This window comes from Trachemys scripta, chromosome 4 (genome assembly GCF_013100865.1).
Source record: "Trachemys scripta elegans isolate TJP31775 chromosome 4, CAS_Tse_1.0, whole genome shotgun sequence".
NCBI lineage: Eukaryota > Metazoa > Chordata > Testudines > Emydidae > Trachemys > Trachemys scripta.
This window is the reverse complement of record NC_048301.1, coordinates 128,907,571-128,932,244: the sequence shown is the minus strand read 5'-3', so window position 1 is coordinate 128,932,244 and position 24,674 is coordinate 128,907,571. Positions and strand designations below refer to the sequence as shown.

General features: G+C 55.3%; 1 protein-coding gene across 1 annotated transcript in view; it reads left to right on the top strand.

The window, feature by feature from the left end:
* Positions 1-1,700: 1,700 nt before the first annotated feature.
* MICAL1 (microtubule associated monooxygenase, calponin and LIM domain containing 1) overlaps positions 1,701-24,674 on the top strand; it is a 47,304-nt gene continuing 24,330 nt past the window's right edge. The window contains exons 1-8 of the mRNA XM_034767481.1: positions 1,701-1,981; positions 16,071-16,362; positions 18,361-18,568; positions 19,307-19,423; positions 20,057-20,158; positions 21,456-21,611; positions 22,675-22,775; positions 23,769-24,026. Coding sequence (XP_034623372.1) covers positions 16,099-16,362; positions 18,361-18,568; positions 19,307-19,423; positions 20,057-20,158; positions 21,456-21,611; positions 22,675-22,775; positions 23,769-24,026 — 1,206 coding nt within the window. The 5' untranslated portion in view covers positions 1,701-1,981; positions 16,071-16,098. The remainder of the gene's footprint in view (positions 1,982-16,070; positions 16,363-18,360; positions 18,569-19,306; positions 19,424-20,056; positions 20,159-21,455; positions 21,612-22,674; positions 22,776-23,768; positions 24,027-24,674) is intronic.

Here is a 24,674-nt window from a genome sequence, read left to right as displayed (position 1 = left end):
CACAGTGGATGGTGCCCTGCACCCTGCCCAGAATCACCCCCTTTCTGTGGTCTGCCTGGCTGGTGGGTGCCTTATTACATGTGGCATATGGCTGCCCTCTTCTTAGCTACTGCCTGATCCCGCAACATGCAATAGAGGGGGTGCCTATGGGCCTCAGCCAGGCTGCTCCCAGCCTCCCATTGAGTTCAACAGGGCCAGTCCCGGCCCCACAGCAGGGGGAGAGGGCTTGAGAGCACCACAACAAAGGGGCCTCTATGAGGTCTCAGATGGATAAAACCCCATGGTATAGGCCGGGGAGCAGCTCCCCAGTGCAAGGGGGTGTCTGCCCTTGTGTGTGAATGGGGGCAATGGTGCCTGCAGCAGACTCTCCCTGAAGCCAGAGGGGTTGTAACTCCTTGGCTTGACATGGTGTCCATCACAGACAGGGTTGACAGTTTGGTTCAATGACTCTCAGCATCCCCACTCTACACATGGATCCTGCACGCCTACCTGAAGCCCTGAGACTAGAAGGGAGGGGCAGATAAAGGATCAGCCCCAAGCAGCAGCATCCTGGGCACTGGGCTTTGCATGGTCTCAGTTGCCTCCTACAGGCGGGGCACCCTGGCAGGGCCGGCTCCAGGCACCAGCTTAACAAGCAGGTGCTTGGGGCAGACAAGGGAGAGGGGCAGCACCTGCAGCAATTCGGGGCGGCAGGTCCCTCACTCCCTCTAGGAGCGAAGGACCTGCCGCTGAACTGCTGCCGCCGGTCACGGATTTTTTATTTTTTGCTTGGGGCGGCAGAAATGCTGGAGCCGGCCCTGCACCCTGTTCCTCCAGGGGACCCTGCTCTCTTCACTCTGGGACCCTCACCACTCCCAGGGCCGATGGAGCTATGGTATCAACACCCCCACAGTGAACACGTGAGGTGGGGGTATCCTTGGAGCCTTGTACAAAGTACAGGCTGATTAACATTGACAGGGGCTAACTTAAAGGGCAGAGGCCTAGAGCAGGGGCCTGGGAGTCAGGACTCCTGGGTTCTATGCCCAGCTCAGAGAGGAAGCGGTGGCTAATAGAGCAGTCTGAGTGCCCAGCTGGGACTGGAAGTAGCCAGATATTTTCAAACACAACATTTTTCTCCCCCACCCCAAACAATTGCCTCAAAAAAGACAAAAAAAAAAAAATTGCAAAAACCTGTTGTCTTTGTGTGTGTGGGGGGGGCTGTATATGTGTGTGTGGGGGGGGGGGGGGAAGGATTGTGACATTGTTTACAACATTTTGCGACCAAACCATTAGAGAAATAGTTCTCAAATTTGTGTGTGTGTTGAAAGCTGAGTTTTCTGCAAGCCAAGAATAGGTTCAGTAACAATCCTGTTGTTTTTTTTAAAATGGGAGTTGGTCCATTCGGAACGCTGCAAAGCAGACTCGCTTTTGAAAAACGTTGGCAACTCTTAAAGAACTTTTTCCAGCCAGCTCTAGCCCCACACCCTGGGTTTCACCCCCAGCTCTGGGCAGGGAGTGAGGTCTCATAGTCCAGAAGTGGACAGGGATTCAGGACGCCTGGGTTCGACGCCCAGCTCTGGGCGGGGAGTGACAGCCCCTCGGAGGCAGGCTGGGCTAATCCAGCAGTTTTTCCATCCTGCGCCGCAAGGATGCTCCTGGCAGTGGCTTCGCTGTCTCAGCTCCTCCCCATCTCCCTGGGGGCCGGTCTTTGAGCAGCTTCTCCCTCCCCCAGCCCTGGGGGCTCTCAGCAGGAGCAGCTCGCTGCCGCATCGAGCAGGAAGCTCAGAGCGGTTTTAATTTCAATTTCCTGCTTTCTCATCGGGACTTCTGCACATTCACAGTCAGCCTTCTGCTACGCAGCCCTGCTCTGCCCAGCCTCGGCAGGCAGGAAGCGAGCTCAGGGCTGACCCTTGGGGATCTCAAGCCAGCCCATGCGCCTCCTCTGCCCCACAAGCAGGCCAGTGGCAGACCGGGGCTTCCAGCTCTCCAGCCGCCTCTGCATGTAAGTCGACTTTGTGGTTTGGGCTTTAAGGTGGGGCCTGCCCCTGCCGGCGTCTCCCCCTGGCCACCTGCAGTGGGGAGAGATCCTGGCAGCTCCTGGCACTGCAGGAGCCTCGTGGGTGCCTCTGGGTGGCTGCAGGGTCGGGGTGGGGGGCGGTGTGGCTACCGGCCAAGTGATACTGAGAAGAGCTGGAGCAGGGTTCTCCGAAACCATTTGTACGATGGGGAAGGGGAGGGGCTGAGAGCCCTTGAACTAAACTGTATAGGATGGAAACCATGTCAAGCTGAGGGGCGGCAGCACCCCTCGTTCCACCACCTCTGCAGCTCTGTGCTGAGTGCCTGCAGCCCCTGGGGAGTCCTGGGCCTGATTCTGCCCTGCACCTTGCGGGGCCGTGCGAAAGGCTAGCGGGTCTGCCATGCAGCAGCGGTCAAGGCCAGCGGCGCTCCTAGCGCTGACTGTGCTTGGAGGAGCCAGGAGCGCGCCATGCCCCCTGGGTCCGGATCTGGCCCCGCGTTTGTCGCTGGAATGAAGTCGAAGTCCGGCACTTCCCTAGACACGCCGCTGCGTGGCTAGAGCCTGGAGGAATGCGGCAAGGTGGCTCAGGGACTCCTCGCCGTCCCCCCGGGGACATGGCCTAGCAGCCCAGGCAGTGACTGATGTGGCTTTTGAGGCTGAGGCTGCCAGCCCAGGGCCTTTAAGGGGCACTCGGCCCAGCTCCTCGCAGCAGGGAGGAGTGAGATGCGGGGAGGCCAAGAGCTCCCAAAGACACTGGGCTGGGACGAGGGGGAGCCTTTCCTGTCACCTCACTTGAACCCCCCAGCTCGGCCTGGTTCCCCTGCTCTGGAGAATGACTGGCTGGTTTGTCGGACTCCCTAGCACCCCACCCGGCCGGGGCCAGGAGCCGCAGGGCGTGTGTCAGGGCACGGACACACTCTGCCGTCACCTCCTCGTGGGGACGGGCGGGTGGGGGAGAAACATCAGGGCCGGGCTGATGAATCTTTCAGAAAGCCTTGTGCAGCTGTTCATCTGTCTGGACTCTGCCCACGGCCTGACACCCACATGATCTGGGGGAGCCCTTTGGCTCTGCCTGTCTTTGGAGGGTAACCCTGTGGGGTCCCGGCTTCCACAGGGCAGCGCTCCCTTCCCTGTGCCAGGAGCCAGCCTTGTTCTCCTGTGGGGCTTGGGGGAGAATAGCCTCAAGGTCCCCCCCACACTCTGTGCGCCCGCCTCCGTGAGGTGGATCCTCCCTCCCTCAGGGAACTAAACCTTCCCTTGGTGGAGCACGACCCACAGCATCACCCTTCACTTCTCCCCCTGCACGGGCCGTGACCCCCTCCCCACTCCTTTTCCATGCTGTGTGTGTGTGGGAGGGGTTCTTGCCAGTCTCTCCCCCCCCACTTGCCTCCCCCCTTCTGCCAGCTGAAGGGGCATTTGCCTCCCTTCTCACGTGCTGCCTGTGCCTGCTCCCATAGGAAAAGGGATATTCTCCTTGTGGAGGGACGAGCCCCTGGCCTCCACTTCTCCTCAGGATTGAAGAGTCGTTATCCCCTCTCCCACAAATGCACCCAGTGCCGAGGTGGGGGGGCTATTCCGCCCCTCCCTTCCCCCCTCCCCTTGGAGCTCCATTCCAGGGGCCTGTTGGCTTTAATGAGCGGAGGGTACAGGTGCGGGCTGGGGCTCGGGACTCCTATCTCTCTCCATCCCAGGTGAGGAGTTGTGTTCGCCACTTTCACTTTGCCCAGCCCCAGAGGCTGAGGGCTGGACTTTGCCCTGCTGCCCTGATAATGCCGCCCCCTTCCTGTCACGTAGCTAGGGTGGGGTCACCAGGGGCCAGGCAGGCTGTCCCCGGCATCACGCGCACCCGGTGATTCAGGGCCCTGACGCGCTGGGATTGCTGTGGGCCAGGTTAACGATTCCCCTGTTGCCATAAAGCGCGTCTCCACCTGCTACTGTTTCACCAGCTAGAGCGAGCCCTGGGAGGGCGCGCCTGCCGTGGCACCAACCGAGAAATGGGTCAGAAGGCCGAGCCCGCTCCTGCCTGGGTCTGACAGCGAGGGATGGAGGGACAGGTTCTGGGAAAGGGGGTATGGGACTGGCCTTTGCTGCACATCGCATTCCTCTGGGAGCTCGCGGGGGTGGGGGTGGGGGGAAGGGAAATAGGTGCGAGAAAGCACCGGTTTTGTGGCATTCAAGCTGCTGCAGCCGCCCGGAGCTGCTGAGAGTATGCAGGTATGAAATATTAATGTGAGCTGCAAGCCACAGGGTATCTCCAGCTCCCAGCAGCCTGGAGGCGGCTCATGAGGTAAACAGGCCCCCGCGTTTTTACATCCATGTGACAAAGAGTGTCTTGTGCTTAAAATGCCATTGGGAACAATCGACCGAGGGTGAAGTGCAGGTCTCCCTGCACCAGGCCCGCATCACTTGTGTCCCCGCTGCTGAGTGGGGGTGGATGGGAGGCAGCTCGCATGTGGCCTGTTGCTTTCTCTGGGGCTCTCCAGTCCTCCCAGGGCAGCTTGAGGTTCTGGTGGGTGCATACAGTGGGACAGGGGGCATATAGACTTTGTGAGTTGTTGCCGCTTGGGACTGGATTGGGAATGGGCCATGGCTGCTTTGACTCGAGGCTGCCTGTTTCATTAGCAGTAAGTGCTGCGGCAGGCAGGCAGAGCTGTAGGAAAGAGATCTATACTGAGCATGCAGAGAGGCCAGGGTTACCCGCAGAGAGGGACTGTGTTTGTCCAATAGCCACCAGCTTGCACGCCTGAGCACCAGGTGTCACCCCAAACTAGATCCCTCCTGAAACTTCTGGCTTCCTTTCTCCAGTCCATACACCCACGTGAGCCCAGTCAAGTTCCCAGGGCACCCACATCCACCCCAGGCCACCAGCCCTGTTGCTGACAGTCTCAGCAGGGAGGCTTAGAATCAAATGGGTCATGGAAACTGAACTCCCCTATCATCCCCTAGAAGTGCAATCGCTCCAGAGCCAGGTAAGAGGCCCCATTGATGGTGCAGGATGGTGTTTGCACTGTTCTGGGCGTATATTGGGAGATGCCATTAGAGACTCCGAGCCTGGATTCAGATGGAAAGATCTGGGGTGTCCAGAGCCAGGTTTTTGGGTCAGCCCACCGAGATAGCTCCTGAATTAGGCTTTGGACATACCCTGCCCCAAAGATCAGGGGGAGTTTGGACAAGGAGTTTGTTGGAGCCCGTCCCTCGCTGTAGCAGTAGCTACTTCATAAGGGTAACAGGCAGTTCTAGCCGCATCACAAGAGCTAACTTTTCTTGTCCTGATGCTGAACGGTGGCCAGTTGCACAGAGCAGGAAAGAAAGCAGCTAGTTTCAGGCTGCCTAGTTAGTGCCTATAGGAGGAAATACTGAAGAGGAAGAAGAACCAGGGGGTGAGGAAATGAGGAAAATATCACAAAGCTCAGGCACGCTGAGTTCCCCTAAAATTCTGTAATACGTAGAAACTCCTACATGGTCCCTTTTATAGTAGGGTTACCATATTTCAACAATCAAAAAAGAGGATGGGAGGAGCCCTGCCCTAGCCCTGCCCCCATCCTGCCCTAGCCCCACCCCTGCTCCTTCCTCTCCCTCCCACTTCTCGTCCCCCTCAGACCTCCCAACCCTACCCCCTACCCCTTGTCCCCTGACTGCCCCCTCCTGGGACCCCTGCCACTAACTGCCCCCCAGGACTCCACCCCCTACCTAAGCCTCCCTGATCCTTGTCCCCTGATTGCCCCCTCCTGAGACCTTCCCCCCATCCTAACTGGCCCCCTAGGTCCCTACCCCCTGCCTGTCCCCTGACTGCCCCAACCCTTATCCACCCCCCCACCCCCAGACAGACACCAGGGACTGCCACACCCCATCCAACCACTCCCCACCCCCTGACAGCCCCCCTCCCAGAACTCCCGACCCATCTAAACCCCTCTGCTCTCTGTCCCCTGACTGCCCCCTCCTGAGACACTCCCCCACCCTAACTGCCCCCCTAGGACCCTACCTGTACCCTGACTGCTCAAAACCTTACACCCCCAACCCCCAGACAGCACTGCCCCGAACTCCCGACCCATCCAACCCTACTCCCTGTCTCTTGACTGCCCCCTCCAGAACCTCCCTACCCCTTCTCCGATCCCCTGGCCCCCTTACCGTGCCGCTCAGAACAGAGTGCTGCGGAGCGGCACGCTGGGCAGCAGGGGAGGGGGAACAGGGGGTGGAGCTCCAGACTGCCGGAGGCCCGATGCGAATGGTGGGCTGGCGATCTGTGAATGCAGGGAGGGGGAGGGAGGGAGAGAGAGGAGGGGAGTGATCTCAAGTTGCAGGGGAGAGGAGGGGGAAGCGGAGGAGGGGCTCTGGCTGCCAGAGCCCCGTGGCCAGCTGCCCTGTCAGTGCGTGTGCTCTGCATGGGGGGGAAGTCCGGACATTTACAAATTCCCCCCGGACGCTATTTTTAACTCAAAAAAGCCAGACATGTCCGGGGGAATCCGGACGAATGGTAACCCTATTTTATAGCCACTTCTTAGACCATCCTCAGTGTCCTCTAGTTCCAGAGCCAGGTGCTGGTCAGTAACATCATATATAATTCACATACAAGTTACGCTAAAAGAACTTTATTAAGGGTGCAAGGTCAAGCACTCAAAAATTTTCTTGGCCAGCTAGTCCCACTTTCCCTGTCTTCCAGTCCTGGGGCCAGCTCCAGTCTCAGACCTCCCTCTGCCCCCCGATTCTTGCCCCAATCTATGTCTGTCCTTTGCCCCCCACTTTCCCAGATCCAGCTCTTGTTCCCTATGCATCCGTGTCAGGCACGCCTCGTCCATGCTGCAGGACAAACAGGCTCCTTGCTTGCAGTTAAGTGCCTGGCCTGGCTCACAAAAGCCCAGATGGCAATTGCTGAGAAAGTCCTGTTCAGTCCCAGGCTAGAACATGCTCAGTTCGTGCAGAATCTTCGGGGAATTAAGCTGCTAAAATCTAAGAAGTCTGTACTGAGCATGTGTGAACTGGGATTTTTCAAAGGCTTATAACTGGGCCAAATTTGGGCAGATTTTCACATGGCCAGCAAGAGGCAATCCCTGGCACACAGGCTACCCCTCTGCCAAATTGAAAGACCCTGTGCCAAAGTATCAAGGAGAAAAGGTCACCAGAATTTTTTAACGTGGGCAAAACAATGTATTTGTCCTTAGCCTTGTTCTTGGATATGGCCGCACTGGTTTGATTGAGATTTTCCAAAAATATTCAGCCTGAAGCAGATACCTGGCATAGAAAATTTCTGTCCAAATGGTTAAAGTTTGGCAAATGGATATGCAACTGAAAACAGGGTCTTATAATGGGAGGCGTTGGGCAGCCTTGATAGTAGGCGGCCCTACCAGCCCCGCCTATCACATAGAACTTTCAAATTCATAACTTAGTGGGAGGGTCAATGTGTCATGTGGGAGACAATGCCATCTAGTGGTTCATGCACAGGCTTGTCAAGTCTGGACTCCTGGGTTCCATTACTGGCACCTGCTCTGTGGATTTGGGCAAGGCCCATCCCTCTTACTTTTCCCATCTGTGAAATGGAGATAGAAAGATGGAGGGACAGTGCCTTGAAGCCCCTGGGTTCTGTTCCTGACTCCGATAGCCCTGAGGATCCATTCCCCTTTTCTCCTCCAAGACTCAGCAATAAACCGATTCTTTCTTTTTTTCCAAGCTGAACGGAGAGGAACCACAGGGAGTTCTCTGCTGAACTGAGTGGTGTTATTGTGGACTCCAACCATGACAGAGGGTTTCCGTACAATCCTAGAGGAGTGACAGTGGTTTTGCTCTGAACTGCTTGTAAACTCAATAGATTAGACAGACATAGTGTATGTCTACACTGGAGCTGGAGGTGTATTCCCTGCTTGGGTAGACGTATGTGAGCCATCTTTGAACAGGTTAAGACCATAAAAGGAGAAGTGTAGCTGTGGTGGGATGGGCTAGCTATTCAAGTCAGTGGCTAGGGTTCCCAGGCAGGACTGTATTCAGGCAGTCAGCTCTCACACCGCCGTAGCTACACATCTGTTCTCAGTGTGTTAGTGTGCATCTGCCCGTGCTGGAAATTACGCCTCCGGCTGATGTGCAGATATGAGTCGGGGGAAGGGGTGCCCACATCCCGGCAGAACGCTGGGTCGTCAGAAATACCCCCTGGTTTTAAGTAACCTCATGTGGAATGACTGGGAAACGCTCCCATGAGCACTGCCCTGGGAAGGGAGAGTGATGTCTTTTTGTCCAGTTTTACACAGCAGAGCTATAGATTTGAATGCACATTTTCTGCCTGGGTCACTCAGAGCCCACGTCCTCGGTATGAGCTTTCCTGGCCTCTTCCACCATCTAATTATCGTTCCTGCCGCTCGTCAGTTATTTATTGCTCCCTGGGCCGGTCTGACAAACCACGACGCTTTCTCCATCAGATCCCAGCTAAAGACTCGGGGCTGGTGTCCAGAGGTGTGGATTATTACACATCAGTGTTTCCCAACCTGTTTGATCCCAGGGACCGGCTTGCTGCCTTCCTAGACTGTGTCAGGGAGATCTCTGGGACCAGCGCTCGTCCACGGACCGGTCATTGAGAAACACTGACTTTGAGGGCCCCAGCCAAGGTCAGGGCCCCATGGTGCTAGGTGTTGTACAAACACCCAGGACGGGACATGCCCTGCTCTACATAGACAAGATAGATGAAGGGCAGGGCAAGGTAATTGGCAGAGCTGGGATTAGAAGATGGCTTTCTTGGGTCCTGCTGCAGTGCCCTACCCCCGGGTCCACACTGCCTTTCAGCCTGAGCCTCTGAAAGTCCAAGGGCCTGATCCAAGGCCCAGCGAAAACAATGGATGCTGTGTGTGTCTCTGAAAAACCTTTCACAACTTCTTCCATGAGGCCTAAGAGAAATGAGTCAAGGCTGGTCATAAAATCCAAGTCATTCCCTCTTTGAGGCTTGCCAGAACGGTCCGTTCTCCGTGTTTATTGTCATAACCACAGCAAAACCGGAGGGTGATAGACACCCAGCATGGCCTTGAATCACAGCTCTGTCAGAGGGCGACTCACGCTGTGGGGGAGGCGGAAGGGGAGAAGCAAAGCAGTGTCACCAGAAGCAAATGAAAGAGACTATTGCCCTGCGTAACCCAGCTTGCTTTCCACTGGGGTGGGGAGTTTGAGGCTTGGTGACTTCGATCCAGTGCCGTTCGCTGTTTACACTGGGCTTCGCAGCACGCTCACCGAACTTGTTTAAAATTCCGTCTCCACATGGTTCGGGCCTGTCCACAGTATGTTGTAAACCTGTTTGGAAAGTATTAGGAGGGGCCAGATTTTGATCTCAGTAGTGCTGGTGTGAATCTGGAGTAACTGAGCAGAGTTACTGAGACCAGAATCTGACCCAAACCTTACACGCTCAGGGCCAGACGTTCAGCAGCTCAGCTGCCTTTGCAGTGGGGGGCCAGATTTTCACAAGAACTCACCACCCTTTTGAAAAATCTAGGCCCTTATTGGGGCGCTGAACTCTTGGGACAATGTGGCCCCAGGGGTGGGTGTTGAGATCATTTGAAATGGTGGCCCTAAGATTCTAAAATGCTTTATACTGCCCCCGAGCCTCCTTGGGAAAGCTCCTTGAGATCGACAAGTGAAATTCGCTATATCAGCACGAGGTCGTATGAGAATGCGATTTGGCCCCGTTCGTATTTCCCAGCCAAATCTGTGCTCCAAATTGGGTTAGCTGCTGGAGAAGAGTTTAAAGCCAGTTCCAGTGTGGACAGAGGCCCAGATCCACTTGCAACGCTCAGTGTCATGGCACCTTACTTTTAGGCGCCTAGCAAATCACAGGAACACTGCGATCCACAACGCGGAGCTAGGCACCGGGGCCCCTGTACGAACTAGGGAGAGCGAGGCACCTCAGAATGCGATCCACAAGGACCAGCACGCTAGGCAGCGGGCGGGGTGTGTGTGTGTGTTGAAGCTGGCCAGTGGGAGATGCCGACAAGAGGGAGACCCTATTCCAGGTACCTAGCTCTGCTGGGGGAGAAAGGATTTGAACAGGGGTCTCCCCAGTGTGCCCTGAGCTTAGGGCGACCAGACAGGAAGTGTGAAAAATCGGGACGGGGTGGGGGGTAATAGGAGCCTATATAAGAAAAAGACCCAAAAATTGGGACTGTCCCTATAAAATCAGGACATCTGGTCACCCTACCTGAGCTAGGGAATGGTCTGATGTGGTGATCCTTAGTCTCGCTTGCTGAAGCTTTTCCACTGTGGATAAATAATGAAACAATGATTTGGCCTGGACCAGAGAGGGAGGGAATTAACTCTGAGTCTCCTACTTCCCTGCTGATGCTCTAGCCACCAGGGACAAAACTTAGAAGGTGGGTGGCCCCACCGAGTCGTCCCCGGATGGATTTTGAATGGGACACGACCCAATCTGGGACGCAGCCTCTGAGCACGCCTTCTGGATCAGGCCGCACATGCCATGTAGGTTGGCCGAACGCCTGTCTTCTCCCGGTTTGTGAATCGCTCTGGGGCTTAGGTGGGAGCTAAGTCCCGGGCACATAAGGGAGGCAGCAGTGCCCATGCCCGAACCTTAGGCGCCTACTGGGTTTGGTGGGTGTAATGTGGATCACAGCGGAGCCAAACCTGGGACCTTTGTGGATCTGAGCCAGAGGCCGTAATGTCCAACTGACTTTTTCCATTGTGCCTTTCTTATGTATTGTATTGTCCCATTGTATTGTTCAACATTCACAGCCGCTCATTTCCTGGCAATTACTGTCTGGTTGAGCGGAGCGGATGGGCAAAGACGCGGATGGGAACTAGCTAGCCCCAAATAGCCCTTAATCCCTAGGAAATGCCCTGTGCTGTTTGTTCCAAGCTGAAGAGAAGGAGGGAGAACACCAGTGCGTGGCTCTTGAATGGTTGATGCAGTGGTACTGGAACTAGGGGTGCTTCCGCACCCCCTGGCTTGAACTGGGAATAACAAACACCAAATACATGATTTCCATCAGCAGCAGCCCCGTTACAAAAATTGGTCCCGCCCCCCTGGGTTGATGTGGTTTGAATTGGGCTGTAGATGGTCCTGAGTGATTCAGGTATTCCCCCAGTTACCTCTCGGCGGCAAATTTGTTCTATTTTTGGGTGTGCCGTAAATTACATTTCATAACAGCGATAAACCACAGCAGGAAGCGTGTCTCAAGGCAATTACTGAGCATGTTGGCTAGCGGCTCACTCTGCCTTTGGCCCCGTGACGCTGCGCCCCTGGGGAGAGGATATAATTGCTCAAGTATGTGCTGCCTGATGCTATAGAGGCTAGAGGGCATGCTCCTTGGGGCAAGACTTTCTCTGTACAGCGCTGAGCACACTGATAGGTCCCAGCTTATGGTAATGTTCTATTGCTTAAAAGCCATCCCATGGGGGACGGGGGGGGGGGGGGCGGAACGCTGGGGCACTGGGCTGGGAAACCGGCGAGAACCGGGGTTCAATTCCTAGCTCTGCCACAGGCTTCCCGCACAATCTTAATTGATCCGTGCCTCAGTTTCCCCATTGGTAAAATGTTTCCTGACCTCACAGAGCACAGCACCTTGGGCAGAGCGCCGATTCTGTGGCCCTGATATTTCAGAAGCCAGGGACACCCACCACTCCAGTTGAGAAACAAGTCCTAAGCTGAATAGGGGTCTAGATGGTGCTCATTCTGGCAACGGATTGATTGGGGATGTGGGAGAAGAGCCAGGGCAAAGATCTGCCCCAAATGCGTATATGACACTGAGACAGTGGTAATGCTAAGGGATGATTGTGCCTCCCTGGTATGTCTCCTCAATCTTTGGCCACAATCCCTTGGATACCCTGTGGAGGGCTTTGGCATCTTGAAATTTCTCTCTGCAACTTGCTGTGGGCCTTTCACCAGACACTTCTGTGCTGAGGGGGACCCTGGGCAGGTATCTGACATGCTGTAGGGGCTTTATAGCCAGGAGCACCCTTGACCTACTTGTTTCTTCATTGGGAGTGGCTTGGTGCAGAGACTTAGGGTACGTCTATACTTACCTCTGGGTTCGGCGGTAAGCAATCGATCTTCTGGGATCGATTTATCGCGTCTTGTCTAAACGCGATAAATCAATCCCAGAAGTGCTCGCCATCAACACCGGTACTCCTGCTCCGCGAGAGGAGTACGCAGAGTTGACGGGGGAGCTTACCTGCTGCGTGTGGACCCGCGGTAAGTACCTTGTAGTTCGAACTAAGATACTTCGACTTCAGCTATATTATTCATGTAGCTGAAGTTGCGTATCTTAGTTTGAACTGGGGGGTTAGTGTGGACCAGCCCTTAGAGGAAACTGATCTCCCTCCAGGGAAGAAGCGGTGAACGTTCATAGCTCTCCCATGGGTTAGTCTCCATTCTGGAGGCAGGTGAGACTCAACCTCACAGCCACATTGCTCAACCCAAGTACTGCTGCAGAGTTAGTCTCTAAGGGCTGGTCCACACTAACCACTTACGTGAATAACGTAGCTGAAGTCGAAGTATCTTAGTTCGAACTACAAGGTACTTACCGCGGGTCCACACACGGCAGGCAGGCTCCCCCATCGACTCTGTGTACTCCTCTTGCGGAGCAGGAGTACCGGTGTCGACGGCGAGCACTTCCCAGATCGATTTATCGCATCTAAACAAGTCACGATAAAGCGATCCCAGAAGATCGATTGCTTACCGCCGAACCCGGAGGTAAGTATAGACGTATCCTAAGGTGCCACAAGGACTCCTCGTTGTACATGCTAATCAATTACCCATTTGCCTCTGGAGGCTGATTGCCTTGCAAAACTGTTGCTGATGCAAGGAAGACGTGGAAAACTACGTTGTATTTCTTCGGTACCTTTCCTCAAGAGCTCCCAGTGCTCTACAAACAGCAGTTAATTACATTGCATGTGATCCTGGGCTCAAAAAAATGAATAGTGAGCATCTCATTACTGTCGGGGGTTGATAACCTCCATAATGACTTAAAAGCTCCCCTGTTAAACACGGTACCATCATTGGATCCTGAATTCCACCCCCCCCCCCCAAGTTTTGTGCTATGTTGCATTGCGCTGTTAAGCAATTGCTGTGTTTCGCCCCAGAGACACTTGTATTTTAGACTGTAAGTTCTTTGGAGTAGGGACTATCACTTATTATTTGTACAGAACCTAGCACAGAGGAGGCTGTAGGCATTACCACAAAATAAGTGTTTAAATAATAATAATTTAAAGAGACGAGACCTTTTATTCCCTAAACTCAATGGAGAGGAGTGAGGACAGCGGAAGGGACTTGAGGCAATCCCTTCCTTGGAGGAGTCCCCTAATTTGTATCCTGTCCCTTGTCAGTTCTATTCCAGTCTGTGTAATTTGCAAGTCAAATACAGGCATTCCCTGGCTGGAAGCTTAGCAGGAGAGCCAGAAACAGTGCTATGTGCTTTGTGCTTCTTGTCTCGCCTGAGATAAAGATCCTGGAATTGGAACTTACCTGGCAGTGATTTGGTGTCCGAGGTAGAAGAGAACACACAACAGGCTGGGGTTTGCAGCACTACCTAGTGTAGTATATTGCGGACTGTGTTGGAATTGCAAGCTATCATTTTAAGAGCGGGGAGGGGTGTTCCCTTAGCTTGTAGGCTCGGGCCGGGGCTCAGTGGCAAAGAGCCTGGGATCAGAGTCAGACATCTGAGTCAGTTCGCAGCCAGCCAGGCGGGGTGAGTTGTGCCTTGCTGTTTAGGGAGCAGCCTGCTTTGTTTCTCTCTGTTTGGGGTTCTCGTGTGTTCTGGATCAGTGGCTCTCAACCTTTCCAGACTACTGTATCCCTTTCATGAGTCTGATTTGTTTTGAGTACCCCCAAGTTTCAACTCACTTAAAAACTACTTGCTTACAAAATCAGACATAAAAATATGAGTGTGTCCCAGCCACTATTACTGAATTGCTTACTTTCTTATTTTTACCATATAATTATAAAATAAATCTTTGGAATATAAATATTGTACTTGCATTTCAGAGTATAGCATATAGAGCAGTATAAATTTATGTATATACGAATTTTTAGTTTGTACTGCCTTCGCTAGTGCTTTTTCTGTAGCTTGTTGTAAAACTGGGCAAATATCTAGATGAGTCGATGTTCTCCCTTGAAGACTTCTACATACCCCCAGGAGCATGCGTACCCCTAGTTGAGAACCACTGTTCTGGATTCTAAGAAATAAAGCAGTGTTATGTTACAAGCTTCCAGCAAGAGTATGAAATGTCTTTTATCCAGATAACACCCAGAGCAGCAGTTAATTCCAAACAAAGGCCTTGGGGGCTTGCCGGGGTTCCTGCCCGAATGCAGTCAGGCAAAGGTGCTATTCATGCCAGCAGAGCTCTGCCCCCGCTTGAAACCAGGGGAAGCTGCACCAGTGCAAACTGTGACTCAGAGCCTGTCTACACTGGGGATTTGCACCAGTGCAGCTAAACTGGTGGTGGACTCTTGTATATGGACACGGGCTAAACAGAAGGTGCTGGAGGTGGGGGTAAGATTCCTGATCCCATTGAAGTCAATGACCAAACTCCCACTGATGCCGGGGGGGAAGAGGAGTTGGCCCGTACTAGTCAGATGTGGGCAGCGTAAAAAGGGAACTTATACAAAGTCATTTACTCTAACCACCAGCTGCCACCCTCTTCGGGTAGATTCCGGACACCTCTGCCGCTTTCTGTTCTCTTTGCTAATCTTCCCCTTCCCCAGCTGGCAGCCTCCTGCCCCACAGCTGGTCTCTTGGGGAGATTTTGCAAGGCTACTGAAATCTGGGGCTGTGGCTGGTCCCAGCTCACATCCGGCCTGCTTAGGGTAGCTCTGGCCCCCTCTCTGGGAGGGAAACCTCCTGCCCTCCCGAAACTGGATGGGTGATAAAGAGGAAGGAGGAATGGTCTCTGCTGATGCCACAGGAAAAGACTATGAAACTCCCCAGATCCACTTTGTATGTTTCAGGTGCACATTGCACATAGGAAATTGCCTAGCACTGAAGCGACTTCTGGCCTGTCTCCCGGACGTCACACTTGCACAAGGGGCTGATTGCTACAATTCTCGGGCCAGGATGTTCACACTTGGCTCCTAAATCCCAGAGGGGATATCCAGAGGGGCTGAGCCTCTGCAGCTCCCAAGGAGGTTGGTGGGGTGTGTGGGTCGCTTGGATTCAGGTGCCTAAATGTGGCCATGGGAGCCTTGCTCTGTGCACCAGATCTGAACGCTCTGCCTAGAGCTCTTTAGCCCACGCTCTCTCTGCTTCTACTTTAGCTGATGCTAGCACAGGATAATAAGCCTGGTACATATCAATTTCTTTGTTAAATTGATGAACTCATATAAGCTTGCAGCGTCCAGCGGGCATAACTGGACACTGCAAGATGGAGATTCCTAGGGTTGTGTCTGGGACTGAAGATATTGGCTAGTGTCATTCAGTTACACAATTCAAGCAGCGGCTGTCCAAAAGTGCTCACTCACGTAGCTTGGAGCAGCTAACATGCCAGAGGCTGTGCGTGAACAGCCAGGGAGTGGGAGTTCTCACAGCAGAGCAGGGTAAGGCTGGCTCCCAGAGTCGAGGATTGGAGTGACCTAGCAGATCACCGGTCCAGATAACACCAGGGGAACGTCGCAGTGTTATCTTTCTGGATTCTAAGAATAAAAACGGAGTTATGTTGTAACCTCCCAGCAGAATATTTGATGTTTCTATCCAACATCTTTGCGTATAAGCTGTGAAATGTAACATATCTGAAGGCTGTCTTAGGTCTTGATCTTTTGGCACAAGCAGTAGACGCTCATGCTTTTAGCTCTGAAGCTCTTGGGTTCAAATCCTGCTGTTGCCTCAAGTGGGCTTTGTTATAATTGGACAATTAGCTTGGCACATCATGGGTTTTGGTGTGTGTATGTGTGTGCGTCCTCCTCTGCAGCATTGGGTGTTGGCCAGCTAGTGGCAGGAAACCGGGCTACGTGGTCCAATCTGCTACAGCGATCCCGTGGTCCTGGTTTCCTTTGCCCTGTGTCATGCCTTGGGGTAACGTCCGTGAAATGGAGATTGTTTGAGAGGTGGCTCCTTTGCAGTGCCTCCCTCGCTCAGTCTATGGTTCGCTCCCTCTTTTCCAGACTCCCTTCTTGACCCCAAGCGGCCAGGATGAACCCTCAGGATGGGGAGCAGGGTAACCCGGCTCACTCCCTTTTCGAAACCTTCCTCCGTGCCAACCACTGCGAGGAGGTGCTGGGCAGCTTCCAGGCCTTATGCAGGCAGCTGGCTCTGGAGCACAAGGGCCAGCTGCAGTTCTACCATAAGCTCAAGTCCTGCCTTAACTACTGGAGTGCCAAGGCCCTGTGGGGCAAGCTGGATAAGAAGGCTGGACACAAAGACTATGACCAGAGAAAGGCATGTGCCAACACCAAGGTAAGAAGGGAGGGCATGACTGATATAACCAGGGAAGGGCCCATGCTGAGAGCAAGGGGAAGGTATTACACAGGCTAACTGTGTGATTTGCCTCCTCCTAGTGGCTGGTCCAAGTAACTGTAACAACCTACTACTAAGTTATAGCTAATGGAGCTGCTCTTTTACCTCAAGTGGTGGGGGCTTGTGCTTCCAGTAAGAGGAGTTGTGGGTTCAAATCCTCACTGTCAACGGTGGTGTTTCTCTGTAGGCAGCTGTGGTTCATTGCACTGAGGCCTTTCAGGTCAGAGCTGGGAGTGGGGTGGGGTGCATTGCAGGAGCGGGGTGAGCCCAGAGCTAGCTGATGACTACACTCTCTTCAGGGGTGAATGGTTTGTCCTCTCCAGGCAGGGCTGAGTGGATCAGAGAGGGTATCTGAGTGTCTTGTGTAGCTCCTGATAGGATGTGCAGTGGCTTGTGGTGTTGACACTGTGAATAAACAGGTCTTGGCAGTTCAACAACCCCACCTGTGATGCAAATTGAGCCCCTTGCTGGAAGGGCAGGCGTGGTGCGGCTTCCTGGTGAGCTCTGCCTGTGCTAGTATGTTTCGGGAAATCTCCTACCTGGGCCCTGTCTCCACTAGTGTTCCAGGTGGGAGTGTTCCCAAAACCTTCATGCTGGCCAGGCCGGGGAATGTACTGCATGTCTGCTCTGTCCGAGAGACACCTACAGACCCCAGGGCATGCAGGAGGGGTGGGGGGCTAGGAGCCAGGAACTCGCACGTGCAGGTCACTTGAGCTGTCTGCCTGTGTCCCCTTGTGGAGAACAGGGAGTTAATGGCTTCCTTGCAGGCAGTGTCAGTGCTGGGAGAGAGTCGGGGGCAGTGCTGTTCACTCTAACTCGCTTGGGAGAGAGATTAGATCCCCCATTATCTGTCCTTGGATGAGAACAACTGAGACCAAGACTAAAACACATTGTTTTAAAACGTGTAATGGTTCAGCTCGCTGAATTCCCAGCTGAAGGAAAGTGTGGCGTTCTTGTCTACGCTGAGGAATTCAGCCATCAGTATGTGGTACTGGCAGGGCTGTGCCTTTAAGGGCTGAGCTTCTCAGGCAGAGAGACCTTCCGCGAGCATCTCGGGCACTGAGGCCTTGGCTACACTTGGGGATTCACAGCGCTGCTGCGGCAGTGCTGTGAAGCGCGAGTGTAGTTGCGCCGCCAGCGCTTCAAGAGCTCTCGCAGCGCTGCAAGTACTCCACCTCTCCGAGGGGAATAGCTTGCAGCGCTGCACTCGCTGCGCTCGGGGGGGGGCGTTTTCACACCCCTGAGCGCAGCAAGTTGCAGCGCTGTACAGCACCAGTGTAGCCAAGGCCTGAGTGTTCATTGAACACCACCCAGCATAGCTGCACTGGTGCAAACCCACAGGATTGACACACCAAGCGGCTGCTTGTGCTGGGGACAGCTCACCCCTGCTCGAATCCGGGGCTAGCTGCACAGGTGCAAATCATGGCCGCTAGAGGCTTTGCTCATCCCCAGTGGGAGGGTTGTAACCAGGACAAATCCCCCGTGCAGACAAGGCTTGAGTTTTCAGCAGATCACCCTGATTCTGGCCCACTGAAAATGCAGGGGAGTCGGATCCGCTGTGGGACGAGGGGAGACCAGAGCTGGAGGCCTTTCTGGCCTGGGGCTTGCGTGCGCTCCCCTCCCAGTGGTGTGACTCGTGCCCTGTGTCAAAGGAGGTTGGAGTGATTTCCTGACTCCCGTCAACTTGGCCGGAGTCACCTGGCTGCTGCGGTGTAGACCCCCTGCTCCCTCCTGTCTGCAATATGCTCGCCTCACCCCAGTTCTCAGCCCGGCCAGGTCTTGAGATCCCAGCCAGGCCTAGTCTCCCCTCCCTCAGCTAGTCAGGCCCTTCTGCCCCCCAGCAGACAGACATGCCCATCCCAAGAGATCAGCTCTGGGGTATCTGGTGGGTGGGGAGCCTCCTGCGTTCTGCCCCAGCTCTGTCACTGCTCCTTCCAGTGCCTGATCATTGGGGCAGGTCCCTGCGGGCTCCGCACCGCCATCGAGCTGGCCTTCCTGGGAGCCCGCGTCGTGCTGGTGGAGAAGAGAGACTCCTTCTCCCGCAACAACGTGCTGCACCTCTGGCCTTTCACCATCCACGACCTGCGGGCCCTGGGCGCCAAGAAGTTCTACGGGCGCTTCTGCACCGGGGCCTTGGACCACATCAGTGAGTGGGGCTGGGGAAGCAGGGAGGGCACAGCTCTGGAGTCGGAACAAAATGTGGCTGGGGGGGGTTGGGTGACAGGACAGTGCCTGGCGTGCTATGGCGGGGGTTGGTTGTGTGTGGGGCTGGACAGGGTTGGGCCGGAGGCATGTTGCAGCTTGTGGGGATTGTGGCAGTGGCCACTGAGGCTGGGCAGGTGAGGGGTGGGGGGACAATGCATGGGGCACTGAGGCTGGGGTTGTGGGGGAGGCTGGTGCAATGGCCAAAGTACCCTGTGGTTGTGGCTGGGTGAGTTGGGGTCTGGGGCCCTGCTGTCACGAAGGGAGCCCCATCCACACTCCATTTCACACCAAGGGCAGCTTTGCCCCCAGCCTGCACAATAAACACAGATGGCACCTGCCTTTTGGGGCCGAGCGCAATCTCCCATGCTCTTCAAGCTGGGTCTGCACATCGGAGGGGTCCCCCCACCCCTGCGCCGCTCCAGGGGATTCTGCAGTACCAGTTGCCCTCCCTGCTAAAGCAGCCTGGATCCCATGGCGCGGAGAGGTCCAGACTCCAAGTCTGTAGCTGGCAGGCAAGTAGCTAGGGAGCTGCCTCGGGTCAGATAGCAGGGAGCGGTCGGAGTCTGTGACCCACAAGGCAGTGGTGCTGGGTAGGGGATGGACTCAAGTGGGCTTTGTCTGCGACTGATCTCCGGGGAGCGTTGATTTCTGCTCCGTCACTCTGTCCGTCTCTCTCCAGGTATCCGTCAGTTGCAGCTGATCCTCCTGAAGGTCGCCTTGCTCCTGGGGGTTGAAATTCACGTCAACGTGCAGTTTAAGGGGCTCATCCCCCCTGCAGCGAAGGGGAGCGGACGGGGTAGGGAAGCTGGAGCCTTGTGGCCCGTACTCATTCCAGCCGTCACTGGCTGAAATCCAGTCTGTCCCGTGCCGACAGTGCTGGCACCCCCGCCTAGGGCTAGCCTGTTCCCTGGAGGACAGGGAGATCTGCCCTCAAATAGGTTGAGGAGGGGTTGGGTGATTCATCCCCTTTTCCTGCTAACTGCTGCTGACCAAGACTGAAATCTCTGCAGAGGACTAACACTCGTGACATGGTTTTGAGCTGTGGGTCGGTTTCCCCTCAGTCTGGTCTGCCCCTGAGGTTTTTGTTTTATTTTAAATAACAATACCGGTGCCTCCACAAATGCTAATCCAGCTTCACAAACTCCTCCCCTCTCCAGCGGGTGGGGCTAGTACCATTATCCCCATTGTTCAGATGGGGAAACTGAGGCATGGAGCAGGAGAATGACTCACCCAAAGTCATGCAGTGAGTTATTGGTAGAGCTAGGATTAGAATCCAGAACTCCTGACGCCCAGCCACGAGCTCAAACCACTAGACCACACCACCCCCTTTATGTATAAACGTTCCTGACAGGGGGACGGGGGAGTTTTCATATTGGGGTGTCGATCAGGCCCCCTCTGACACCCCCTTCTCCGTTGTCTTTCTCTGCAGGTGGGGGCTGGAAGGCTGCGCTCCAGCCCAGCTCCTCTCCTGTGGGGCAGTATGAATTTGACGTCCTCATCTCAGCCGGAGGAGGCAAATTTGTGCCTGAAGGTGAGGGCTCACTCGTCAGCTACAGCTCGGGTGTCCCCCTCCCCTCCCAGCCTGGGATGGGAGGGTGCACGAGGCTGCTGAGCTTAGCCTGGCTAGAGTGGCTGGGCGCGCTCCATCTCCTCTGTAGCTTGATGTTCCTTCTCCTCTACCACGGGGGCACGTACAGTCCCTACAGGGCTCGTTGGCTGGCTAGCAGCACTGGCCTAGCAGGGGCCAGTGCTCTCCACCCTTCTCAGGATGGCCTGGCTAAGGGGAGGCAATGGTGCTTCTGGTCGCGTCAGCTGGGCCGATGGGTCCCGGGACCCTGATCGAGTCTCTTGTCGCAGGTGAGGGGAGCGAAGAGAGAGGCTGAAGGGCCTGCGTGGGAGCGGATGGGGGTCGTTCTCTCTCTGCTCAGTTCTCGTGGGTCCCCACCCAGTGGGGCTGGAGTCTGTCAGCAGGATATGGAGTCCCAGCCTGGGGGGGAATGCAGTGTTCTCTGGAGCAGGGCATGTGCATGAGCCAGGCAGCTCGGCGCCACGGCTTGTACTGTGAAGGGTCTGGGTGGGGGAGATGGGGGAGTGGGAGAAGAGGCCTTGAGACAGCTCAGCTCCTGATAGCCGGCGCTGATCACGCCACCCGCTGAGGCTTGCCCGAACATCTACAGGGCCGTTGCCGCAGGGCTGGCCAGCTGCTGCCTTAAAATGCACGTAGCGTCATGCTGCGGGGCGTTCCCAGTGCTTGCGCAGGGGCCCCTACGGCCCAGAACCGCCCAGCCTCCAGTCCCGCCTCCTCCCTGAGATAACCAAACAGCGGGGTTCTCCCTTCCTGGGCCACTGTCCCCCCAGGCCCCTAATGGTGCTTCCCTCTCTCCCCAGAGTCTGTGCTGGGCCGGGAGCACCTGGGGGCAGGGAGCAATTCCCCTCACTGCTCAGTAATCAGTAATCAGTACATGGTCCTGCCCTCTGGCTGCGCACTGCCAGCTTGGTGTTGGCACACAGAGGTTGGGGGGTTCAGAGCTGGGGCTTGGTCCGGATCCTTCTCAAACCCCGCTCTTACCACCACTGGCGCCTTGGTACTTGCTGCAGACAAAGCGCCCTGAATGTCGGGCAGTGTAGTTCTTGGAGCTGCCGAATAGCAGACAAGGACGCTGCACCCCTGCACCCTTGGCCCTCGCCAGCCTGATTCGGCCTGCACCCCTCTTCTTTGCCTCCACCCCCCAAAGGCTTTTCCCTGCGCTGCCAATGCCCCCTTTCCTGTGGGCTAGGAAGGGCCCCGGCAGGCCTGACGGGCATGGTGTCTGTGTGTCTGTCCCCAGGGTTCAAGCGGAAGGAGACGCGTGGGAAGCTGGCGATCGGCATCACCACCAACTTCGTCAACCACCACAGCCGGGCCGAGGTGGAGGTGGCCGAGATTAGCGGTGTGGCCCGCATCTACAACCAGCAGTTCTTCCAGAACCTCTACAACAAAACGGGTCAGCAGGGCCTTCCCCCATCAGCTAACCCCTTCCCCTGGCATCCCCAGTTCTCCAGGGCTGTATCAACCCACCCCCTGCTGTGCGACGGGGCCAGGGGGGGCATTCAACAGGCAGCGGGGGTCCCTCCTCAGCAGAGGGTGTACTCAAAGAAAGGGACTCCAGCACTGAGATCAGTGGCTGCTGATGTTGTTTATTTGATTTGTGGTAGCACATGGGAGCCCCAGTGATGGCCCAGCCCCCCACAGTGCCAGGCGCTGTACAAACACAGAGCAAAGAGACGGTCCCTCCCTCCCCCAGGGGCTTCAGGTAATTGGGGCCATTTGCCATCAGCCTGAGCTGGGAAGATGGAAGGCTACCAGAGGGGAAAATACAGTATATAACCGAGCCAACTGCAGAGCGGACATTAATGGGGCACCTCTGTTGACCCTGTATCATACCACAAGAGCAAGGGACCCTCAGTGAAATTAAAAATGAACCTACTTAAACCTGAGAAAAAGAAGTTCTCTTTCATGTGATGCTTCATTCACCTGTGGGACTCACTGCCACTAGGTAGCACTGAGACCAGAGATTTATATGGAGGCTGGACTGGGCCAGAAGTTTATATGGGGGATGGATTAGATGACTTCTTGAGGTCCCTTCCAGCTGCACATTTTTGTGATATGCACAGTAAGAGCATCAAAAGTGATGTTACATTTGGATATTTATGTTCTTGTATACATATAAAACAGATATAAACTCTCATGCATTAGGGCACATGCCAACTGCTAACAGCCTGGGGTCAGGAAGAAACTTCTCTATGGCATGTGTCCATTGTGGGGGTTTTATCTTCTTCGGTGAAGTAGCTGGTACTGGCCATTGTCAGAGACCCCCTACCCCATAGAGTAGGGCTTCCCTAGCCTCATCTGGGATGGTGGTTGCTGCGTTCCTTCTGGCCCTCCGTGCCTGTCTGTGGATGGAGCAGGTTGTGGGGCAGCTGCCTGTCCTCGGACGGCATTCTCATGCCAGCTCTCTCTGCCCAGCTCCAGCTCAATCCTATCTTTATGCCTTTGCCCCGTGCCAGGTATCGACTTGGAGAACATTGTCTACTACAAAGACGACACCCACTATTTTGTCATGACAGCCAAAAAACAGAGCCTGCTCCAAAAGGGGGTCATTGTACAGGTGAGGGGGCTCGTGGGGCCCAGCGCGGGTGTGGGGAGGAGACTGGCTGCCGTGGGCAGGGCTGTGGGGAGTTAGCGTGTTGGGGACTGAGCTCTGGGAATCTGAATTCCAGAAACTTCCCTTCTTCTAGTCGTAATAACAGGGCGGGAGAGATGGGACCAAACAGCTGAGTTCACCAGGGCACCGGCTTGGGTTGCACGCGCCCAGCGTATTGGAACATAAGGTACATGTACGTGGAGGTGTGGGGCATTGTGCTACCATCCTGGCAGCACTTGCAAGGGCTGGGGTCAGTGCCTGGCTGGGAGGCCTCCAGAGAATGCAGAAATGGTGCCAGGGATTCGCTGAGAGGCACTTCTCTCTCTCTAGGGTACGTCTAGCCCAAAAGCACTGGGTGTGACTGCCGCTCCAGCTGACGTACCCAAGCTAGCGTTAATGCGGGTTGCTCAGGTCTCGGCCCGGCGGAGCTGCTTCAGTGTGTGAAGTTCCAGGTGGGTTTGGACAGCTCGTATGCTATGGCTTCATGGCTCCAGTACCTAGATTAAAGCTGGCGTGGCTACTACTGCAGCTCAAGTTGCAGTCACACTCAGAGGCTGCAGTGTAGACGTACCCTGGGCCAATGCACCAGTCTGGTGCTAGGAGCAGAGTGCTGCCGGAAAGACCATTTTTCAGATGAGACCTAAAACGAAGGTGCCAACCACTAAAGCTCTATGGCGCTCCTTGACAGAGTGGGTGTGTCCTGGCAAATTTCTACACGGGTGTTACATCCTGCTGACCTACATCGCTCCTTGTGATTTCAGTGGGATACGTTCTAATTTTATATTTCCTGTCCGTGCCTGTTGCTGTGCACTCTTATTCAGCTGCCGTGCTCCACCTCAGAGGTGGCTGCATCTTGATAGGTGATGACGTGATCCCTTTGCTTTACAAACAAATACGCTTTCGGGCACGTGTGCCAGGAATCCCCTTTTGAGTAAACCCCCAACCCCATTCCCGTAGGACAAAGCGGACATAGAGAGCCTGCTGTCTGCTGAGAACGTCAATCAAGAAGCCCTCCTCAGCTATGCCAAGGAAGCCGCCAACTTCTCCACCAACTATCAGCTGCCTGACTTGGAGTTCGCTCTGAACCACCGGAACCGCCCGGACGTCGACATGTTTGACTTCACCTGCATGAACCGTTCAGAGAACGCAGCGCTGGTGCGCGAGTGCCACGGGGCCCGGCTGCTCATCGGGCTGGTGGGAGACTGTCTGGTGGAGGTCAGTGTCCCACTAATGAGAGACGAACAAGTGTGAGGCAGGGGGGATGGGCTCTGGCCGGGATCCCTTTGCAGCCTTAGCTTACAAGGTTGGAGGTGTTGCCTTCCATGAGAGTGTCCCCTTGGCAGCGTGGCCAGCCCAGGGGCAGACTTTATGCAAACCCTAACTCTCCCCGTCGGTCAGCAGACTGATCGGCCACACTCCCCACTCCCGCTCAGGGCAATGCCCCGTGTTTCCCAGCTGTGGCGACTCTTCCCCTAACCCAAGACAGCATCTTTAAACACGTGCTCTAGCAATTGGGGCAGTGTTGGTGTCATGCCAGGAGCCCAAGAGCTGCTCCTGATATAGGCCATGTCTACACCACGGTGGGATTCCCCTGCACGTGTCCACGTACTGGTGCTAGCTTTCTTCAAGCTAGCGTAGGGTTACCATACGTCCTCTTTTTCCCGGACATGTCCGGTTTTTCTGCAGTCAAACCCCCGTCCGGGGGGAATTGCCAAAAAGCCGAACATGTCCAGGAAAATGGCGGCTCTGCTCCTCCCCGACTCTTCGGCTCTGTTTAAGAGCCGGGCTGCCCGAGCGCTACCGGCTTCGGGCAGCCCCGTGCCTCCAGACCCTGCGCCGCCAGAGCCCGGGAGGGGAAGTGCC